This window comes from Pteropus medius, unplaced genomic scaffold (assembly GCF_902729225.1).
Source record: "Pteropus medius unplaced genomic scaffold, Ma_sr-lr_union100, whole genome shotgun sequence".
Taxonomy (NCBI): domain Eukaryota; kingdom Metazoa; phylum Chordata; class Mammalia; order Chiroptera; family Pteropodidae; genus Pteropus; species Pteropus medius.
In genome coordinates, this window is record NW_024351735.1 from 4,345,117 (window position 1) to 4,367,444 (window position 22,328).

General features: G+C 35.4%; 1 protein-coding gene across 6 annotated transcripts in view; it reads right to left on the bottom strand.

The window, feature by feature from the left end:
• The window catches only part of DLC1 (DLC1 Rho GTPase activating protein), a 352,000-nt gene that overhangs the window by 225,966 nt on the left and 103,706 nt on the right, over nucleotides 1–22,328 (bottom strand). The window contains exon 5 of one of the 6 annotated variants that reach the window (XM_039846505.1): nucleotides 12,788–14,601. The exons of the other annotated variants lie outside the window; for them this stretch is intronic. Coding sequence (XP_039702439.1) covers nucleotides 14,554–14,601 — 48 coding nt within the window. The 3' untranslated portion in view covers nucleotides 12,788–14,553. Of the gene's footprint in view, nucleotides 1–12,787; nucleotides 14,602–22,328 lie in introns of those variants that run through there. 6 annotated transcript variants of the gene reach the window in all.

Consider the following 22,328-nt stretch of genomic DNA (forward strand, 5'->3'; position numbering starts at 1 on the left):
GTGCATTGAAATCACTTAGGAACTTACAAATATCAATGCCTGGGTTTCCGTTTCTGATTTAATAGGTACATGGTTCAGCTTGGGAACTGGGAACATTTAAATTCTCCAGTTATTTATTTATTTATTCATTTATTCATTCATGTATGTATGTATGTATGTATGTATTTATTTATTTAAAAATCTCACTTTATTGAGGTATGATCGACATATACAAATCTGTATATACTTAATGTATAAAATTTGATGAATTTGAAGATAAGTATATACCCATGAAACCATCACTACAATCAAGGCCATAAACATATCCATCGCCTCTAAAAGTTTTCTCCCAACTCCTTCATCTATCTATCATTTATTTATTTTTCTCCAGTTAATTCTAATGTGCCCCAAGTTGAGGACCTGGAGAATCAGGAGAATAACACCTATTCTGTGTGATCTGTGTGATTTCTTTCTTTTATAAATACCGTAATTTTTCTCATTTTGCAAGTAATTTATGCCCTAAAAATTATTAAATGCAGAAAACTATGAAATAATAATAATAAAAATCCATAATCTCATGCCCAGATATAAATATTGTCCACAGCTTGGTTTGTTTCCTTCTTCGTATGCTGTTTTACATGGTTGGGCTCATGCTCCATACACAATATTATATTTCTTTTTTAAATTTTATATTATAACACAAATATGTTCACTGTCATTTAATACTGATTTCAGGAGTTTTAAAGAAGTAGCATAAGTATAAAAAGTCTTCATTACATATCATTTTGTGTATTTCAAAGAAAGTTCTAGACAAAACATCTAGGAACTTTTTGGCAGACTTCCTCTACCAAATCAAATGTCCCACATGGAAGGATAGAACTAAAAGGACTGACAATAGCTACTGCTGCCCAAGATCTCATCAATCACATTTATCAGTAATTGTCTATAAAGAAGTCATGGCATTAGGTAATGATCGGAATGCTAAGCCAAGCTAAGATAGATCTCCAATAGTCAAGGCAGGAAGAAGAGAGAAGAATAGAGAATTTCCTAAAAGACATAAATCCAAACTCAGAGCCAAAGAGTCACGGGACACAATAGATGCCAGCCACTAAACTTCTGAAAAATCAGCAGAACTTTCCAGTTTCCTGCCCCAAAGAATGAAAGTATTGAGCAGTGGCGCACATTGAATTTGCTTAACAGGCAGGGGCAAATTAGCACATTTTTGGGAGTTATTCTAAAAGCTGAAGACAAAATCTGCAGGGAAGGTGAACTCGATGACATGAGAGGATGTGAAAGCTGAGCAATAAAGATTAAATGACTTGCTGGAAATCAATCAGTAAAAATGCAGAAAAATTCTGTGTTTTGTGGCGGTGTAAAGTCTGGTTTGAAAAAATTTCTTAACATTTTCCAAAGTAGAGGCAACAAAGTGTGACTTAGAACACTCATTTTGGTACAGTCAGCTTTCTGGTCACTCTATAAAGTGGGGAGCCAAGCACCTGATAATGCAATAATTTCAAGGGTAAGCCCGAACTTAGAGATAAACTCCAATGTAGGTTAACCTTTCCTGGATACTTTAGTTCACAGCCTTTCCAATTCTGAATATGGATATCTGTTTTTCATAATCCATGATTAGTTACCTGCTATTCAGTATTGTTGCATAATTTTAAACGTATGTTAATCTTGTTACTAAAGCAAAACTATAAACGAAGGGAGGTGTGGAAGAGGGAAATGGAACTTGTGTTAAGTACAGAATAAAACTCAAACTTATAGTCTGTAGGCCTTGTGTGATTTAGCCACTCACCCTTAATCAGCCACACTGGCCCCTTCCAATTCCTCAAGCATTCCCATGCTCTTTCCTGTCTCAAGATTTCTGCCCTGGATATTTCCTATCTAGAATTCTCCTCTCCTGGCTCTTTTCATCCACATGGCTAGCTTCTTCTCATCATCTAAGAGTTCCAGCATCCTAGAGAGACCTTTCTAGACTATCCTATTAAAAGATTTACTGCCTCATATATCTATTTTCTCAATTATACCCTTCTGTTTATTTCCTTATCACAATGCATTCATTTGTTTATTGCATAATTATGCATATTTGCCTACTCTGTACATGGTAAGGGCATGGAATAGTTGGTCTACCATCATAGAGACTACACTTTAGTTGGGTATATAAAGATTAATCGTACAATCACACAAATTATTGCAAAATCCTAATTCTGTTAAGATCTACAAATGAGAGCCCATGGAACAAATCTGTAAGTATGCATTTGGAATTTCTTTGTAGTTTGCTATCTATCTCCCATTTGAAGATTTGCTTCCTGAGGGCAGAGTCTTTGCTTTCTGTCTGGTTCTGCCCCAGAGCTACAGGCTGTGGGGACTTCTTAGGAATGAATGCTAAGCATTTACATTTACTCTTTCTGTTAAACCTCATGGTAACCATGAGAACTATGTTCATTTATTCCTATTTTATGAATGAACAGCACTGACGCTCAGAGAAAAAATTAGTACAAGGTCCTAAAGCTAGCGACAGAATCAGAGATTGAACTTAGTTCTTATTCCAAGTTATTGCTTTTTCTATGACAAAAAGGACAGGGGAGAGGCAAAGAACAAATTACCATACATCGCTTTTACTATGATGTAGAAACTAAGTTTATTTGTTAAATTATTTTTGCATGTTCACCTCATAAAATCAAAAGCAAAAAACAAAAACACCCCACTACCATGCAAAAGAATCCTACAACTTCGTTTTCCAAAAGCACTGCAGGACAAGCGAAACCTAACCTTGCCAAGTGTGCTCACATATTTCTGTGTTTGGTGATTGCAAAATTGGATTTCATTTGGATCTCTTTATATTTGGCACCAAAATGATAACTTGAACGATCAAGAACAAAGCTGTATGCTGTGTGGCATTTGCTTTACTTGGCTGAAGGAAACCAGGTACAAAGGTACTCTTAACTTTTTCTGAAGTCCTCTGAAATTTGAAAGGAATTTCTACAATGGTTTCTTTATTACTTATGACTTGAGTGTTAGAGGGGAGAGGATGCATATGTATATGAGTGTGTGTATGTGTACACATGCCCAGGTGTGATTTTGCTCAAATTTTGCTTTTATCTCCTTCTTTTCTGCCTGAGGTCTCCCTTTCCAGATCTTGCTTAATACAGGGCTATACTCCAGTTTTAGAGAAAAGAAAGGAACTCAAGGGAAGACGAAGAACAATTAATAAGGTGGTTTCTGGTCCAGATACTCTGACAGGCTGAACTCTACATGGAACATCAGCCCATCAGCTTTTTCTTCAAGTTGCTCCCCAGTTTGTTCCCCTGTTACAGTCAAACATTATTTCTTAATTTCCAGGACTCTGGGTAATGCCACTCATAGCTCTCCTTTAGTTTGGTGGCCTGAGTACTGGCACATAAATTTCTAAGCTTACATGAGTTCCCTTTTTGGAATAGGATTAGGTGATTTTTAAATTTTTTACATATTGGAGACTTTTTCCAATAAGAATCAATCAAAACTAAACCCCTTTGCCCCAATTAGATAAAAACATGTATATTTTAAGGAAAATTATCTTATAGCTCTAATTCACTTACCTATAAGCCATCAAAACAATACAAAGTAATTGTTGTCTAAGAAACTCTTTGAGTTTGTTAAAAGGTAGTTGACAAGTTTCCCCCTCATATTTAATAAATCTCATATTTTTGCCCAAAGACTTTCAAAACAGTCTTCAACTGGGACAAATGTCCTTCTGTTCTGATACTTAATTTATGCTTAATCCAATCTGTATTCCATTAGTATAATCTTTAGCAATCCAATTCCATTTTTAATTTCCATTTCACAGCCTCTATCCTATTACTGGCCTCCACATGGGTCAAGAGAATACCAATATGGATATCTCTGTTGACATAAATTGAGAGAAAAATACTTTAAGTTAAACTGATTACGTCTGTCCTTTGGAGTAGAAAGAAGCATGCTAGGCTCTAAAATGCAATCAGTCAAGTGCCCACATGGCTTGCTAATATCTAAGGTAAAGTATGAGGAGCTGACCCATCCCTTTTATTGGTATGTTTATGTTACCCTCCCTTGTAGGTAGAATTACTGACTTCACTTTGCCACAAGATACTATGATATCCGTGGGTTCCTCTGGAAGGTCATATGACTCTGTGCTTTTATCTTGCTATAGGTGTGATCAGCCCTCAAACATAAGACACCTTTGAATACATCAATTGCCAGATGCATAAGGTGCCACAAAGTTTGCTTTTGAGAATCTTGGAGTCTGCCTTCCTCAATTAACCACTTACAACACCTTCATTGTATACCACTGAGCAAGCAGTTTCGAGACGGCGTTGCTTCTGAGTTTCCAGACATGTGTCATTTCCACCGCATATTTAGTAGCACATAACTGCCTGAAGTGGGGAGACCGGAATGTGAGGCATGTCTCACTGAGGAGTAGGGTTTTTTATTTAAAAAAAAAATATCCCTCAGTTGCTAATGGAAATGTCAACCTCCCAGCCCTATTCTTAAAAATAAATAAATACGAGGAGTTCCTCGTATGAGAGGCACATTAGGGATGCAAGATATTCATTTCCATGAAGTCACTCACAGCAGGCCTGTCTGGAAAAATGCTTTCATCTTCTGCAAAGGGAGGGGAAAATGTACCAGCAAGAGGGTTAAAAGACCAAGACTTTGAAGTAGAGGGTGAAGTGGGAAAAGTGATCCTTCGGTCAGGTGAATTTGGGCCAAACCAGATTAATTTCTACTCAACTTCAACTCAACGTGTGCTGCATAGAGGCCATGGAATTATAACTTGTAGAGGAGAAGCCTTTACATCTAGTCCAGTGGTGTTCAAATTGGGTTTCTTGCAGTCCTGAAGCTTCCACAAGGACCCCAGGGTGAAGAGGACAGTAGTAGGTGCCATAGTGCTTTCAGCCAAGACAGCTCTGCTTTTATCTGCTTCATGGATTATGGTCTGCTTCAATTCATTTAACATATCCATCGAGCATCTCTTACGATGTGCCTGGTGTTGTTCCAAATGTGGTGATGTGATAGTGATCAAGATAGAATGGCCTTGACCCCATGGAGCCTGTAGTGTATGCAAGGTTCTTTGTGGGCTGCTGGGAGGGGTGTGTGATGAGATTCTACTGCTAAAACCACGAGTGGCGATCTAACACGCTCATTTTAAGGATAAATAAGCAGAGATCCTGGGAGATAAAGTCTCGCAACTAATTAACTGAAGAGCTGGGGATAGAATTGAGAGGCCTTGATTTTTATTTCATTCTCTTCCTCTCAAGTTCAGACAGGAAGAGAAGGAATAAAAAATTTAGTAATCTGCTCAGCTAGAGAGGATGTGAATTTTAGTCCATGAACTTCCCCTGACTGGGTCTTACTGCCATTTCTATCCTTTTGAGTGCTCTCTCAAGATGCAATCAAGGCCATATGCCCGTCCTTGGACATGGGCCTAAGTATGGCCTTGTTCCTTTCAGACCAAAGTCTCCATTTCCCCTCTGATTGGAGGTCATCTGGCTGCGGTTTGTTCCAGGAGCTTTCCCATCAGTTACTCTGCGTTCGGGCAGCTCCTTCACACAGTTCGGTCTCTGTGGAATTGTTTGAGCTATCTTGCATTCTTGGCTGCATTGCATCACTTCCTTCCTTCCTTTCTTGTATGCGCAGGGAAAACTTTCTCTCCAACCCCCATTCGTGCTTGCTCACTCTCCCAACCATGAACTTTGCCTCTTTTCCCTTTCCTCTCTGTGTTGCCCTTGAGGCTATGTTACTGTATTTTGTAATGCTGAAACCTAGAAGAGAGGCAGGATGAAATTTAGTTTATTTTCCCTTTGATTCTGTGCTTCTGTCATGTTCTCTCATTTTCTCTTTAAAATCCTTCACTCTTTTCTAATTTGGGGTTTTAACTTTAGACTTGGTCACTCATCCTGCCTGCTGTGCATCCCTCCCTTCACACCATCTGCAATCCTGTCTCCTGTCAGAGTTTGCAAGGTTAGATCTGATCAGGCCTACATGAAAATGGGTGACTCGCAATGTTTGTAACTCAGGATGTGAAATGTGCCTTGGTCAGTCCAGACCTTGACCTGCTGGGAAACGCGGCACAGAGAATTGCTGGCCATGATCCTACGCTGTCCTTAAAGATCCTGTAACACATTTGGCATCCTGATCATGAGAGCTGCCTACATGTTAGCTCACACATCTCAATCCTCGCTAGGGGGCCTAATGGAAGGAAAGAAGCCTCTACCTACCAAAGATCTCCTTGTGAATTGTTTCTTTGTACAGTATTGTTTCTTTATTACAGCAACAAAACAAAACAAAACAAAACAAAACAAAATGGTGCTTGTTTTTGAGAAAGGTTTGTTTTCTTTATGCAGTCTAGCACACTGAATCTTTCCTGTATTCTTCGAAATCCTAAAATCCAGTTCTCTGTAATCTTTAGTTTCACAGAATGTAGCAGAAGTGACACTTTGTGGCTTATTCATCTCTTTCATATCTTTCCTTCATCTTAATTAGGCTACATAAGGATGAATTCAGCAAGCTTGGCCTATCTGCTGGCACTAGTGCAAAAGACCCAGGATAAGAGAGAGTTTCAAGAGATTCTTTGAGTTAAGTTTGCAAATGAGGATGATATGATGTTATTAGGACAAGAGCCTTGATATGTTTTTCAATTTAAAGAGCTATTTCACAGAAATAAGCACACACTTTCTTCTAGCTCCAACTATAATCAATAATTGTCTGGAGTTTAAATAGTGTTTATGGCTTTAGAACTGTTATCTGTGTGTAAAAACTAGTAAGTCTAGACAAGGATCAAATCTTTGATACTGGCCTGAAGTGACCACTGTGTTCCAAACAGCTGAATTTGTTCCAGTGATATATAACTCAATGTGGAAAAGAAAATTAGAGCTGTTCTTGGAAGATACGATAGGGAATTTTCAAACAGATAATGTTTTGATCCTCACTTTAGAGCCGAGAGATTACTGTCCCACTGTGATAAAGGGCTGCCACATCTTCTTGCCCGTGGGCAGTGCATCCATCACACAAACTCATTCATGTGGCATCCCTTTCCTTCTTCCCTTCCTCACCTCCCATTTTTCCTTCCTCAGAGCTGTGGCTTCTTCTCCCTCATGGTAAGGACATCTGTGGCTGATGGAAGTGTTGCCGTTATACTTCATGGGACAGCACAACCATGTGACCAAGTTCTTATTTGCTGCAGGAAAATCGTGAAGGACTTGAGGTTGCTACAGTGGGAGATAACCCAACTGAAAATGCAAGGCAGTTTTTCCCTGTGTAGGAAAAAAAATGCTTACAAAATATCAGTGTTCTGTCAGAGGACACATTCCATTTAAGCCATACTTATTTGTGAACTGAGTTGGCACATGTCAGTCCTGGGAGATGAACCTAGGTGGTCTGGTGTGAAAACATATACTTTGAACTTTTAGGCTAAACAGGCCTCACAGAGTGTAAGGTGAGGGTTGGATGTTAATGGCTTACTGTTTCTAGAACAAAGAGAACTTTTTTCCTGAGTAAGGGTAAGTGGTACTGATGTTAGCAGTGCTCTTTCTGCTTAGAGAATGGGGATGCACAGGGCCATGCTGCCTTTCCATGGTCACATATGTGCCCTATAGCTCTTTAGTGCCAGAGAACAGGTACCATGTCTTCAATTCCTCTCTCTCCCAGCAGGCCATACATAGAATAGATTTGTTGAATTCGGTTGAACTTCAAATAGATTTATTTTTTTCTATTCGATTTATTGATATACCTCCTTTTAGTCTGATAAGTTCCATATTTTTGACTTTGGCCAAAAAAATTAAAAAAAGGTGACAATTGTTCTTACCAAAATTATCAAAGATCTGCTTTTGCTGTTATTGTTAAATCTGATGGGCAATTTTTAGTCCTTCTTTATTCCCCTGATTTCCCTGCAGCATTTAAAAGTGTTAACTGTGCCCTCCTTCTCAAAACTGTATTCTGTGGCTTTCTGCCACCGTGCCCTCTCACCATTTTTTGGATCTTCCAATACAGTTTCCTCTGAGGGTTTCTCTCATTCTTCCAGTAGCTCAGGCAGAAATCCTAAAGACATCCCTGACTTCTTCCTTTCTCTTACAGATAACATTCAATCCATCAGAATTTCTGTTTTCTCTCCCTTAAAATATATCTAGGATATGAACATTTTTATCACCACCAGTGCTACTGCCTTGGCCCAGCCACCATCCTCTCTCACCTTCACTGTTATATTCGCCTCCTAATTGGCCTCCCTGGTGGCCCCCTTGCACTTACAGTAGCCACAGCAGTCCATTTAGAGTTTAAGTCAGATCATGTAATATCTCTATCGGGTATCCTCCGCAGGCTTCCCATCTCACTCAGAATAAAAGTCAAAGTCCTTGTGATTGCCCGTGAGTCTTTCGATGCCCTGGTCCCTCTGTTTTGTTCACTCAGCCCTAGCTCACTGACGCTTAACTCAATTTCCTGGAATACCTAGTGCACTCCCGCCTCGAGCCTTCTGCATCCACTGTTCCTCCAGCTGGAATGCTCTTCCTCAGGATCTATATGGTTTGCTTTCTCACTTCCTTCCAGTCTTTACTTAAAAAAAACTAATGCCAGCCTCCTAGTGGGGCCCAACCAGTTCACTGACTGAAAGCCCCCGCTCCACTCATTCTTCTTATCTCTCTCCTTAGAACATGTCATTATTAAATATACTTACTTTTTTGGTTATTTTTTCCTTCTATATACTATCAGTTCTAAAAGGACAAGAGCTTATCATTATTATTATTGTCACTTTTGTTAGTGATGTAGTTTTTGCCAGAGTAAGTGCTCAATAAACATTTGTTGGGTGACTAATTGATCAAATGTTGGTGTTTTCTGTGTTTTTTTCTCAGCCTTTTCTCATGTCACTTGAGTGATCATCCCATGTTTAAAATCACCTATCTGCAGACAACACTGCACGACAGATTTCTCCTTGGAGCTCCAGGCCTGTATATTTAAACTGCTTTCCAGGCATTGCTCTTGATTTTTGTATTCACTAGGACTCTTTCTCCTACAGATGGCTTAAGCATATTGATGTGCATAATTGAATAGTCTAGTTATAGGGTTGGCTTCAGGTGTGGCTGAAAGTAGGGCTCAATGAATATCACCAGAACCTGCATGTCCTTGCTTCCTCGCTCAGCTCTGCTTCTCTAGTTTGGCTGCATTCTTAGTTTCTCTTTCTGGGGTGGCAAGATGGCACCAGCAGGCCTAGTCTCATATTCTTGCGACTCTAACTCCTAATGCAAAGGAGAGAGCATCTTTTCTAGAAGGTCTCACAAAATTCCTGCTATTCAAACCCTAATTGGACTAGCTTAGGATAGGTGGATCCTCCCTCACCTACTGGCCTCCCTCCCTCACCTACTGGCAGCACAAATACACATTCACACATCCTCCCACATGATTTGAGTGAGGGGAATTGCAGTATTTTGGGTGGCCCTGATCTGGGTCACAAGCTGTATACTTGGGGGCAGCCTTGCCATACCATATGAACTGGATATTGAGGAAGGATCCTCAAATGAAAATTGGGGGTGGTTTTCAGAAGAAGGAAAAGTGGATACCACCGATATTCCTTATCTGGGTATTATCATATTTCTTGTTGCTCAGTCATTATGAGGTCTTGCTTCTTCCCTCCTCTTTTACACCTTACATCCAATACGTTCCTTTGTTATATAGGTTATAATTTCTTAATATATTTTGGATTCTCCCCCTTTGCATTCCTGATACATCAGTTCAGACATCACTGTTTTGTTTTGTGCCAGACTGAATCATCCGATAGTCCCAAAATGTTCTGTGGGCTTTCTGACCTCCATGTCTTTGTTTTCACAGACTGTTTTGCTTAGAAAGTTCTTTCCTAGGCTCTCTCCACTTTTACCAGGGTAGATCCACCAGTTCTTCAATATTAAAGAATTATTCCTGAGCAACTTTATGTGCCACCTTTCCTTGACGCCCTCAGAACTAGTTTAGGTGCCCCACCCCTGCCTTTCCTGAGTTAGAATTAATTGTTTATTAGTGCATCTCCCTGTTTAACTGTGAGCTCCTTGAGGAAGTCTGCTGTATCTCTAGTATCTAGCATAGTTCTTGGCACATAGTAGGCACTCAATAAATGATTACTGAATAAGTAAATAAAACATAAATAATCAGAAGATAATATTTGGTATTTAAAGGCATCTTTACTTTTGAGCAAGTCTGTCACAAAAGGATCAAATAAAAGTTGTGATGCTGTTATATTCATTCTCAAGAGCCAAATACTCTAGAAAATACATTTGCTAGGAAGTGACAGAGGTAGATAACTGAAGCATTAAAATAGGGCGATTATTCATTTGACTTGCAATTTGAGATTTTGCTTATTGGGAAATGGGTATACCTTCTTTACCACTTATATTTGCCTTGATACTTTTTAAAAAAATGTGTGTGCATGTGTGATTTTGGTAACAGGAAGTAAGATACTAAATGCTTGAGAAAAAGTGGGGCTAAAGCAAACTGACATTTATCAGGGATGATTTTAAAAGCTCCAGAAAATTTCATGTCAAAGTTTCAAAGTCATGCTTTCCTTAATACTTGTTAGTAAAGATTAAACATTTAAAAAGAGAACTGCAATCAATATAAATTATTGTTTTCGTGGGTAGCCTGTTTACAACCGTTTTGTATACAAACAGCAGTATTATTCTAGGATTAGTAGTTAGTTCACGAACATTCCAAGAAAATGTCCAAACAAATTCTTCTACGGTGACATGAGAAGAACATCATTTCTTTAGAGGCGCCAATACAGTGCAGAAATCCCTCCTTTAAGTGTTTGTATTAATTGCTACTGAAACTCTGATACATATTTGCTGGCATTTGAACTATTATAATTATAAAACAAACACAGTTCATGAACTTTCTGTCCAATTTTGACCAATTGTTAAAGTATTACCTCATCTTCTTGGGTACTAAGGAACATGCCATTGATTGCAACAAGAAATTTTATAGAGGTACACAAGATACTTCATTTTAAAAGAAGTAGTCATATTAATTCATCTTAATATACTTTTTGGCATGAAATTTTTGCTTATATAGAAAGAAGCCTATGTGGTAAGCTATTAAGAAGCCAGACAAACAAATTTGTCAGGAACATATGTGTTTCTCATTTATAATATATGTGCTTTAGAATCTCCCTAATGGGGCCAGACAGTTGGGATTCTATGTGCACCACGACCTGACAGTTACCACGGGTCGACTCAGAGAATAGCAACAAAGAAGTGTAGCTAGAGATGGCAGCAAAGATGGCTGTAGCTGAAATTCAAATGATAATTATTAAGATGGATGCAAAGAGGGGTGACTGAATTATTAATCTTTTTCATAATCCTTGTCTTCCCAGATAATGACCACATTCATTAGGGTCATTTTGAATACAAAAGTGTGCTGTGGGGTTTCTCTGATAATAAAAAGGCTCCTTCATATCTCTCATTTTTGCCTGTGGTTGAATATTCCAATCTTTCTGGGAACTTGACTCTGTAAATCGCTCCTTATCTTATTTGAGGGCATGTAGAACAAGGATGTCCTTCACAGGCTATTGATCTTCTTAGTTAACTCAGTTGTCTTGGTTCCTTTCTCAATTGTACGTGTCTCTCCTTACTATATGCCCTAGTATAGAAAATATCAGATTTTGATTCAGCTCAAAGAACAATTTTCTATAGAATAAGCAAAATACAAATAGATTATTTAAAATATTAATCAATTCCCCAAAAATATTTTATATACTCTTTTTAAAGAGCAAATCTGTTGTATAAATTGAAGTATAATAATGGCTATCAGTGGTAGAGGGCTTACTATGTATCAAGCACTGTTAAGAGATTTACTTCCGTAAATCACTGAATCTTCATGAATACCTCTTTAAAGGGACTAAATTATTTAATTAAAGTGAAAATATTTTAAAACTAGTTTGTTATACACAAAAAAAGAGAAAAGATAAAATGCATTAAGTGTGTATTTATACAAAGTGTGCCCAGCTTTATAAAATGTTAAGAATAATTGTATTGATCTGTATTGCTTTGTTTCATGAAAATTTTTTACCATAATTTGCATGTTGAGAACTGCTTTATCAAAATTTAACCTAAATCTAATTAATTTCCAAAAGAATTCAATCAAATAGAAAAAGCATTAATGAAGGACAAATCTATATACCTATACAGTGAAATTTTCTGCTTAAGAGGCCTCTATGGTTGCTACCCTGAACATGCCTGATCCCGTCTGATCTTGGAAGCTAAGCAGAGTCGAGCCTGCTTAATACTTGGATTGGAGATCATCTAGGAAGACCTGGGTGCTGTAGGAGTAAAAAAAAAAAAAGAGGTCTCTATGGAAATGCTATAAATGAAAGAATTATATCTTCTTTTAATTGGTGATTTTCAATATTTAATATTTTGCCCCTAGAAATAGATCTCAAAGGATTGTGTAGTTCGTAATGGATTTAGATGCTTCACTGTGAGCACTCCAAACCCAAGCTTCAACTTAACTTCTGACCCCGGAAGGCCAAAGGGCAGGCCAACTCAATGCTAAATTCTTTAATACTTAAATTGAAAATTTCAACAGCTATTTTTTTGGCATGTCATGAAAATTTTAAAAATTTTATATGCTTCACAGCTTGGCTACCATTCTAATTCAAAACAAGAGCATAAAGTATATATAACTATAAATAATGTATTAAACTTGGATTAAAAACCCAAGATAATAAATATATTATACATAATATGTTTAATATATTTGTTTATAATATACTTTTTGTCAAGTATATTATGTATAATATATTTATGTCAGCTCTAAAATTTCAGAAAATAATTTATACCTAGGATACTCATTAAGGTGACTTGTAGATTTTCTAAAATTCTCCTAATATTTTCATTAGCATGAATCCTGAAAAAGATTACATTGTACTCTAATTATCGTTCTAAGTAAAAGCATCCAAAAGAAGAAAGCCACTCTCATGCAGTCTTCATCATGTCTTTTAGGTGAAGAGAACGGGTTGACTGCTAGGGACTGATCACATGATGAATTCTTAAGCTTAAGGTTTGTGCAGTGGCTCGTATTTTCTCTTACAGAGACTATGAAGAGCATTTTCATGTTATCTGGTAATCACTATTCAATAACGCACGTGATCATTACCTGTTTTCTTAATAATGGGAAAAATAGTGGGATGCTGCCAGTGAAATAAGGCAAAGCTGAGGAGGACTTGCTAATGACATGCATTCCTTCTTCACCCCTTCACCTTCTCCCTGTCCAAGACCTACCGACCCTTCTAATTAGGCAAATTTTGAACATGGAAAGGGCAACATATTTAGAATAAAAAGTGTGATTTTGTGATAATGGAGTTACAAATGTGTGGGTGTGTGTGAGAGAGAAAGTGGAGTGCTTTGTTTCATAGATTCATAGTTAGCACAGGGAGGGTAGAAATTAAGAGCTGTCAGTACACTTTTCATCTTTCTAGAGGATTCTGCGTCACGATATCATTCCAGAGTCTGGCAAAGTAAACTGCCAACTTTCACATGCAAAGGTCTTCCATGTGACAAAGTCAAAACAAGACTGCTCTTTTTAGCCAATTCATAATCCTAGCTCTTGTCGACCGACTCAGATCAGTGGGTCTTACTGTGTCAAGATTCCTCACCTGTTAAATGTCGATTACTATTGCTGATGTCATGACTATTTGATATGGATTATATGTGTCAGCAAATTTTAAATGTGATAAGGGAAAAAAGAAAAGAAAATCTGGTAGAAACCATCAGGGACAAAAAGCGATAGCTAATTAGTCTTTTAGATGATTTACACTATTGCATTGTAATTTACTAGTTTTCGGTATTGATTGATTAAAAATGTTTTTGGTGGATTAGTTAAGGACAGTGTGGTATGGTGAAGATTTTTAGGACTTGGCTAAAGGAATCCACTAAGTTGCATGCTTTTAAGTCCAAGGCTGGCAACTTCTATTTAAATTTTCAGAGTTTGCCATAGAGATTGGCATATAATGAAATCTCTAATTTTTGTTTAATCAATTAATAAAAATAAAAAAGCAAGTCCATGAAAGTAGGAAGCAATCATACTTAGATATACCAAAACTGGCCCTTTAAACTACATATTTTTAAATAAATAATTCTAAAAGAAGTTATACATATGAGCAACTGTATGGCAAGAAGACAGGTGTTAGCCACAAGAATCCTCTTTTTTGTAAGAAGGACATTATTTTTATAAAATATTATAAAAATATTCTTTCAAGGTGAACCACTTTGAAAATTGAAAGTCTGTAAGAATGAAAATAGCAAATATATGTCAAAACCACTTAATTATACTTAGCCATGGATTCTAACAGAAATAGAACAAAGGCAAATATTCCCTAGAGCTATTTTACCTTATTTGTACTTCATATGCATTTACTGCGCAGCATATATTTTGATAGCATTACGAGTCCTGAAACCTCCTTTGTGAAGTTAACATCTTAAAGTTCCTGAAAAGTTATTTAAAGCTCTCTAGTTTTGTATTATTCTAACAAAAAAAAGGTGAATTTTATATAAACCTAAATTGCCTCATATTGTGGCTCTATTTTGTGTGAAATGATATATAATTTGACCAGAAGATGGCAGCATTCTGAAAGAAAAAAAGAAAACAAGAAAGAAAACATGAAAACAAAAAGCAAGATAATATAATTACCATACTTTTTTTCTTAAGAGTTTGAGGATATTATGTTAATTAGTGTTAATCTTTTTTTTTATATTATTCTTTTATATTGTCCTTATTCCAAGACAAATAACTTAGTAATAACCCACCTGTACTTTTTTTTATCAAAGAAGAAAATACTTTGAAGGATACAATCATCTAAAGGCTATAGGATTTTAAGACAGTAGTGTATTAATTTTCTCTTGAAGTAAAAAGTAATATTTGGAAATAATATATGTGGTAATAAAACATATAATCCGCAAAGAGAGTAAATGTGTTAGAATTTTTCTCCAAAATATCCGTTTGAGGTGGAGGAATGTTCTTTTGCACTATAAAATGTATTATATAGAAACACGATTTAAAAACATAAACATATTCTTCCATGGAGAATATGAATATTATATAATAAATAATTTATTTGTTTACAAAACTTCAAAACCTCTGTGCCTTTATCTGAAATCTATTTTAAATTCAGACAGCTGATTATATGCTTTTCTTTGTTTATAACAATATCGAAAGTCTTTAATTAGCTGAAAAACTTCCCTTACGTGCCTAACTTACTAACAGCTTCGACTGAATTGAGAAGATGTACGGGAGTGTATAGCTCATGTCTTTGTAATGTCTCTTTCAATTTATACAGCACATGGAATTATGGATAATCCACTACGATAATATTCTTTAAGCCAGTTAATGAGCAATGTTGTTTACTCTGTGTCTGAAGTTTAGCATTTAATGATCTGGGTCCACAGAACCCATACCTGGGCTGAGTTGAGTTGCACTGATCCAGTTTGCTTTCTCTTACACTTTTTATTTCTTACTGTCCCCAGAATTCAGGACTCGATGATGATGACGCTTTAGAAATGACTATGCTGGCCTAGCAGCAGGGAAGTTCCGAGGGCAGCTTCACCAGGGCGTTCTTGGAAATGAGTAGACATAGATCCGAAGAAGCCGCCTGGACTCATGAAAATTGCTAAAACATTTTCCTTCCTCATATAAATTTTTTAGTCTAGGATTTAAACAAAATTTATACTATTGATTGATCAAAGAAAATCTTATTCAGAAGGCCAAAATATAAAAGATAAAAGTAAATAAGTCTGGCTAGGGCAGGTAGAGGAAGGCAGATTCGGGGCAGGGGATATCCCAGAGCACACAGTCTGAACAGCACCGATTTATTTAGTTAATATTGCCTGTTTGTTTGATTCTCTGCATTTTACATTATGACTAATTTCATAAATGCCCATACGGTAAATTACTATGATATTTATACAAAAATAGGGCCTTCAAAATAAATCAACAGAACAAATAAAATAGATTAAACAATCTATGATAAAGAGGAAAAAACTGGAGTCATTTTCATAAATATCAGTTGATTTTTTTCTTTGAAGAATTTACTAATCCAGATGTCAGATGGATTATACTAAGCTGTTACAGGGGCAAGAAGAGAGAATTGCTAAAAAGTGACAGTGGCAACAGTAATCTAAAAAATATAAACTACTATTGATGAAAAAACTAGCACATAAAATGGCCATTAAATAGCCAGAATAGTCAAGAACATTGGTATTTTTCAAGTGAGGAGTCTTAGGACACCATAAAGGAAAAACAATTCCTTTATTTTCATATTTTTGTTATATGACTCCAACTATTTAAATGTGAAATATTCAGAATACTCAAATACTTGGTTGATGTTTTTATTTTTTCATTTAGAAATCTGGTATGTGATAGATAGCTCAAAACCATGGTCTAGAAGTTCTTCTGTGTCACCTTCATATAACTGCTATTGAATATTCACATGTGATTTCTGGTCAAGCATTTCAACTGACTTCAACTGTCTTTAAGAAGTGAGTGTAGAGGCCATCAAATGCCAAGGGCAGAATTAATTACCAAGCAAAGAATAAAAATACAGAAGTAGAAAAAGAAGGAAAGATACTGAATATATAATTAGAACTTTGGGATGACTAGGTTTGAAATGAAGAAAGTTAGGACTCCGTGAAAATGGCTTACTGGTTATTATTATTGCTTAGTGCTATGAATTATATTCTTGGTTGCTGTGATGTGGCATGCTGTTGGCTTGCCATTTCACATTGCCCAGAAATAACTGGAAGTTGTTATTTCTCTTGGATGAAAATATGAGCTGGATTCGAGAAACAACATCAGCACATGGAAAAACTAAATTTTTCTCATTGTAATGATGATAACATACAAAAGTACTATTTATGTGACCAAATCTTAGGTTGCAGAAATGATGTCAAAAAAATTATTTCTTGTGCTAATAAAATCGATTCAATTCTAACTCTGTCATCATTCATATGTGTTCCATTTCTCCCATCTTTCTTTTGGTTTAAAGAATTCTGCTCCAGACATCTAATTGACCAGATTGTTATAAACTAAACACAAACAAGATAGAAAACAGTTTGCCAACTCAAAAAATTTAAATACCATGTGCTCAGAGTTTAGTATTAAGGATCATATATCAGTATATACTTACTCTTGGCAAAGCAAAACTCCTAGATTTAAAATGAAAAGGCTTACCCGGGGAGGTCATTGTGGACATTGAAAAATCCCCCCTTAACATTACTGTCATTAATTAATGTGTGAATGGACTGGAAACAGACGCCAGTATTTTCCAACACAAGAAATTATAATATTTTGAACTTATTTTAACTATAAAAGCAAATGACTATGAAAAATGTTTCTATTTTTCAAAGCCCAAGGTTAGTGAATTACATATTTATTTATTATTTCAGAATCCATAATATATGAATGGAATCCTGTATGCTTTAGAATCACAGACTTTTAAGAAATTCTTCATTATAATTAATAATCACAGAAAGTTTCTAGAATTTCCTTTCTAGAAACTTTTTTTTCAGCTCTCCAGTGGCTCAGTTTTTTTTTTTTAAAGCTATATATTTTGCTTTGCTCTTCTTTCTCATAAACAATTAGAACCTTAGTGAACAAAGACAAGTATTTCTTTTAAAATTCACGTACTTTAACGTTACTGCTTAGCTATGTCAAAATTAAACTGCCACATTCAAAAGCATTACAAAGGCATTTTTCTAAAATCAGTACATTTTTGTTTACATTCATTGATTGTAAACTATACTAATTTATTTATTTCTTCGATGTTTCAGAAGAGGGTGACTAAACGTTCTTTAAAAACTCTACGTGTGTTATTTTCTCCTTTACTATACTATTTTCTTTACTGACCATATGTGACATTATGAAATACTATTCAAGTTCTAGCCAATTTTATATATTACTTTGCATTTTTTCCAAGACATCAGTAAAAAGGAGTATTTGCAATTCCTATTTGTAAAAGGGCAGTGATTTATCCCTCTATTTTGTTTTAAATAGTATACAGCATTAGTGAAATTACCAGCTTTGTTAAAAAAATTAAAGTGATAACTATTTAAGCAAAAATATAGTATATAATATCCTGGTAAAACAAATCTAGATATTACTAAAATTTTGCCTATGAATTGCATTTTAAATGATACTTTAAAATAATGTGAGTTGGACTCCAGAACCAACAAGCTGTTTTTGATTGTAGTGAATATACCATTTGATATATTCAATTGAAGATACTATTCAGTGTATCATAGGCATGATGACTTCAGTTTAATCATGAAGCATAGCCTAATTTACTGCAAAGGGATGCTGTGTGGTTCTCCACTAGGAAATAAACCCAAATAAAGTAATTCCTGCCAGTGTATCTGAAATGTATTATTTGAAACAAAGATGTTCTCACATTTATCAGATCTCTTCACTGGGTAACTGACTGAATTATCAAAAATAGAATAAACATTTCGTTATCGGAGTCTTGCAGAGTCTTTTTAGATCGTTTTGCCATGTGTAAATACTGGCATGCATACATAATTTAAAATACAATTTCAGGGGATTCAGGCACCCTTCTCAATCCATCCATAAATTCCATGTTAAGAATTCTTTTTCTAATTTTGTGGGGCTAATTCATCATGGATTAATGTCATATTCCTAATCAGATTGTCCCTGACAGCTTTCAAAAATAACTCCCCATCAAAGCAATACTTTATGAGATTTATAATTTTTATTTTTAAGCAGCCTTACATGGGACTCCTCCCTTTACTGATGTAACAATGAAGTCGACTATTGATTGTAAAATGCGCCCATTGACCTCTATTCTTCTATCTTACACGGTTTTCTCTTTTGAAATACTTTCTCAGATCTTTCTAAACCTCAAATCTCCTATCCCAGCTACTGACACTATCACTGAACTCCATATCCAGAATAAATCTGCATTTGTGGTTTCCATATTTATCCTGAGGAACAGTCTTATACAAAATCAATAAATATATTAATAATTTTGTGACTATAGAGCAACTTCATAATTACTAATTTGACTTTATTAAAAATTTAACCATATAGTTAAGAATTATTATCCCTTATTTTCCAAAAGCACATGTATGTATATGTTCATAAAATCTGATACATATGCATATGTATATACCTATATATACATATAAACACATACAAACAAAACTGTGGTAGATAAATGATTTAGAAAATGATGTTAAAATAATGTATCTTATGCCATTCTATGATTTAGAAAATGATGTTAAAATAATATATTCTATGCCAGTCTTTGATGAATCAGACACTGACCTTTATTTTTCAATGAAACTGTTCTTATGTACCTTGAGAATTCAAACATTAGTGACATTTTGTTCCCATTATAATAACATTCTAAACCAATTTATATTAGTTCTGAAGTCAAGCTGATAGCATGTGAATCTCAGTGTGAACCAGTGTTTAAGAGCATGCAAAACCTGGGTGCCATCTTGGTCCCATTCCTTACTAACAGCAAAACCACAGGCAACTCTGTTTAGATACTATAAGTCTCTGTTTCATCATCTATGAACTCTAGACAATAATAGCATCTACTTCAAAGGCCATTGTGAGGATTCGATAAACGATGCTGCACTAGTCTATAATCTATTATCTGCTATATAGTTTGCACTCCATAAATGCTTGTTCTTTTTATTTTTGATGTTATTATTACATGGGCAGAAAATTCTTTTCTCCGTAATCACCAGGGTAAAACTTCTGGATTTGTCCTAAACTTCATATTCCTATAATTGCTCTTTACCAGGTTTAGATATAGATTCATAGAATTACTATGAGTGGCAATTTATGGTTCTTACATGCACAGTGGCCAATATATATTTTCGAGAACAATGTAGACTAGACTATGTCTCATTGGTAAAAGGGAAGATAAGATCCTCTTTTAAATGTTTTAAACTTTAATAACATTTATTAAAAATAACATAAAGCGAAACTTCTTACACAGTGTCATCACCCTCCCCTTTTTCCCACGTCAAAACATTTATTATTTTTTAGGGAGGACAATGCTATTGATAAGTGAGTGTCAGACCAGAAAATTACCCTTTGCTTTTATTATGCCAGAGGGGAGAAAAACATAATTGGTATGTAAAAGTCTCACTAAGTTGACTAGAGCATAAACAGTTGAGTTTGGGAGTCATATTGAGAGTTTTTTTTTCTACACAATAAGTTAGGTTGACCATGTAATTTTGGAATTATCAGTAAAAGCGGCTAAATTATTATATTGACTGTGATACTGAAGTCTTTTCTTTTTTAAAGTTATCTTGAAATGACCACAAACTTGCAGCCAGGACATATTCTTGAGGATTTATTTTGGTCACCCTCTAGCAGCCTTTAGGTGGAATTTGTTCTGAACCACTTTTTAAAGGAGTTGGCAGTCTCTGGCTGGGTGGAATTCTGCTTGCTTTCAGCTCCCGCCCACCATGAGCTGCTGTTTCCCTCTCATCTATCTCATCACTATTTTGGTAGTAATGATGAAAGATCAGGAGTGTATTCGATCTGTGGAATTAGAGCTACCACTGCCACCTTGAGCTGGAATAACATGTATCTGTCTTCTTTCACCTGGCAGCAATTATAATAAAGAATGCTGTTTTTGATATCTTCGACAAAACAGTTATCATATAATTCCAGTATTCAATACATTCTGATATGAATGCTAATATGACAACATTTCTTTAGATAGCTTAGGATATACTCAAAGCTGCTCTGTCTAGCTGTGGTTCCAATATGCCCAAATGATTGAGGGTCTCATCAGAATTCTATCACAAGGAAACTAAAAGCATTTCAGGAGTGGGAAGGGGGATTTAGGCTTAATTAAAAACATGCATCCCTCCTAATGATGCTCTTGGTTATTCTACACAGCAGAATGCTAGACTTTCCCTGTTCCTCCAGTTACTTATTTTACAAATAAAATATGTTGTTTTCCTTACCCAGAGCTTGGTTTCTTTCCTCCTAAATGTATGATTAATAGTGATTTAGTAAACACTTACACTTATTAGTATCTTTAGGAAAAACAAGAACAAATATAGGGTTTTAGTGTCCAGCTTTAAAATCTTTCAACCGACAGAGAACCATGGCCAGAGAGACGCGACTATAGTGCTCTACAGTATATCAAAACACTTAATGCAAAATGATGTGACTTCTCATGGGTTGTTTGCAGAAGTGTCTAGTATATAAGGATTATGAGACTGCCTCAAAGGAACAAGGCAAAGAATTTGGAGAAAAGAATTAATGAACTTTTTGACTTGACTTCTTTTTTTCGAATGTGGTTTTTGGTAGTGGATACCTTACCTTTTAACTTTTTAATTTTTTTGTGAAATACATCTCAGAAATCTACTTTCATGCTCAATTTTCAGCATGAAATATACATGGTATTTATGAAAAAATCTGAAGATTACTCATTGGTCCCATTCTAAGAATAAATATAAAAGAAGAAATCTTATGGAAAAATAGGCACTTAAAAATCCAGAGACCTTACACACAAAAGGAAAGCCAAATATTTGTAGAAGTTAGTCACCATTATAAATAGACTTTGCAGCAGCTATTCAAATGTAAAATTAAATAATTTTGAAATGAAAGTAAGCATTCTGTAAAATGTGACATTATGGAGCAGGTTAGTTCATTTTAGGTGTATGTTAGAAGTAGGTGTTCTTAGGATTTAATGTTTCTATTTAATATTAAAATTGAAATTTTAGTTTATGCTGAAAAGAACAGTTTTTGTGGAATACTAGAGTTTTCCCTCTTTTCACAAAGTAGCCAGACTGCCATTACATATCGTTTATTCCCTAAATTCCAAATTAAGGAGGAAAGTATATGTTTAAACTCTCAAAATATAGGTAAAATTCTTCATTCTAATATTTTAACCCAGGAACAACTAAAAACATAAAATTGATCCATGGCCCCATACTTATTTTCGAACTGTAGTAAAAAGGGAATGTTCAAGAAAATAACAACACCAATAACAGCAAAAAATAAAATGCATACAACCAAATTAAAATAACACTTCCTCCGCAAAACAAAAGCCTGTTCTTTAAAGCTACTTTCATTATTGGCCATTTTCTTTATGAAATTTCCTAAAAGTCACTTGCATTTGACATTGAAGTTATCTTTTTTTTTTCCAAGTACTTCTCATGACAGGTTAGAGAATTGTATTAAATTATAGTTCAGTAGTTGGACAGAGTGGCATGTTCGATTGTCTACGTTTACCCGCGGCATTAGTCTAATGTGGTAAGCAGTTTTTGGTTGTCTTGAAGTGGAATACTGTGTTTGGACGATAAGTCAGT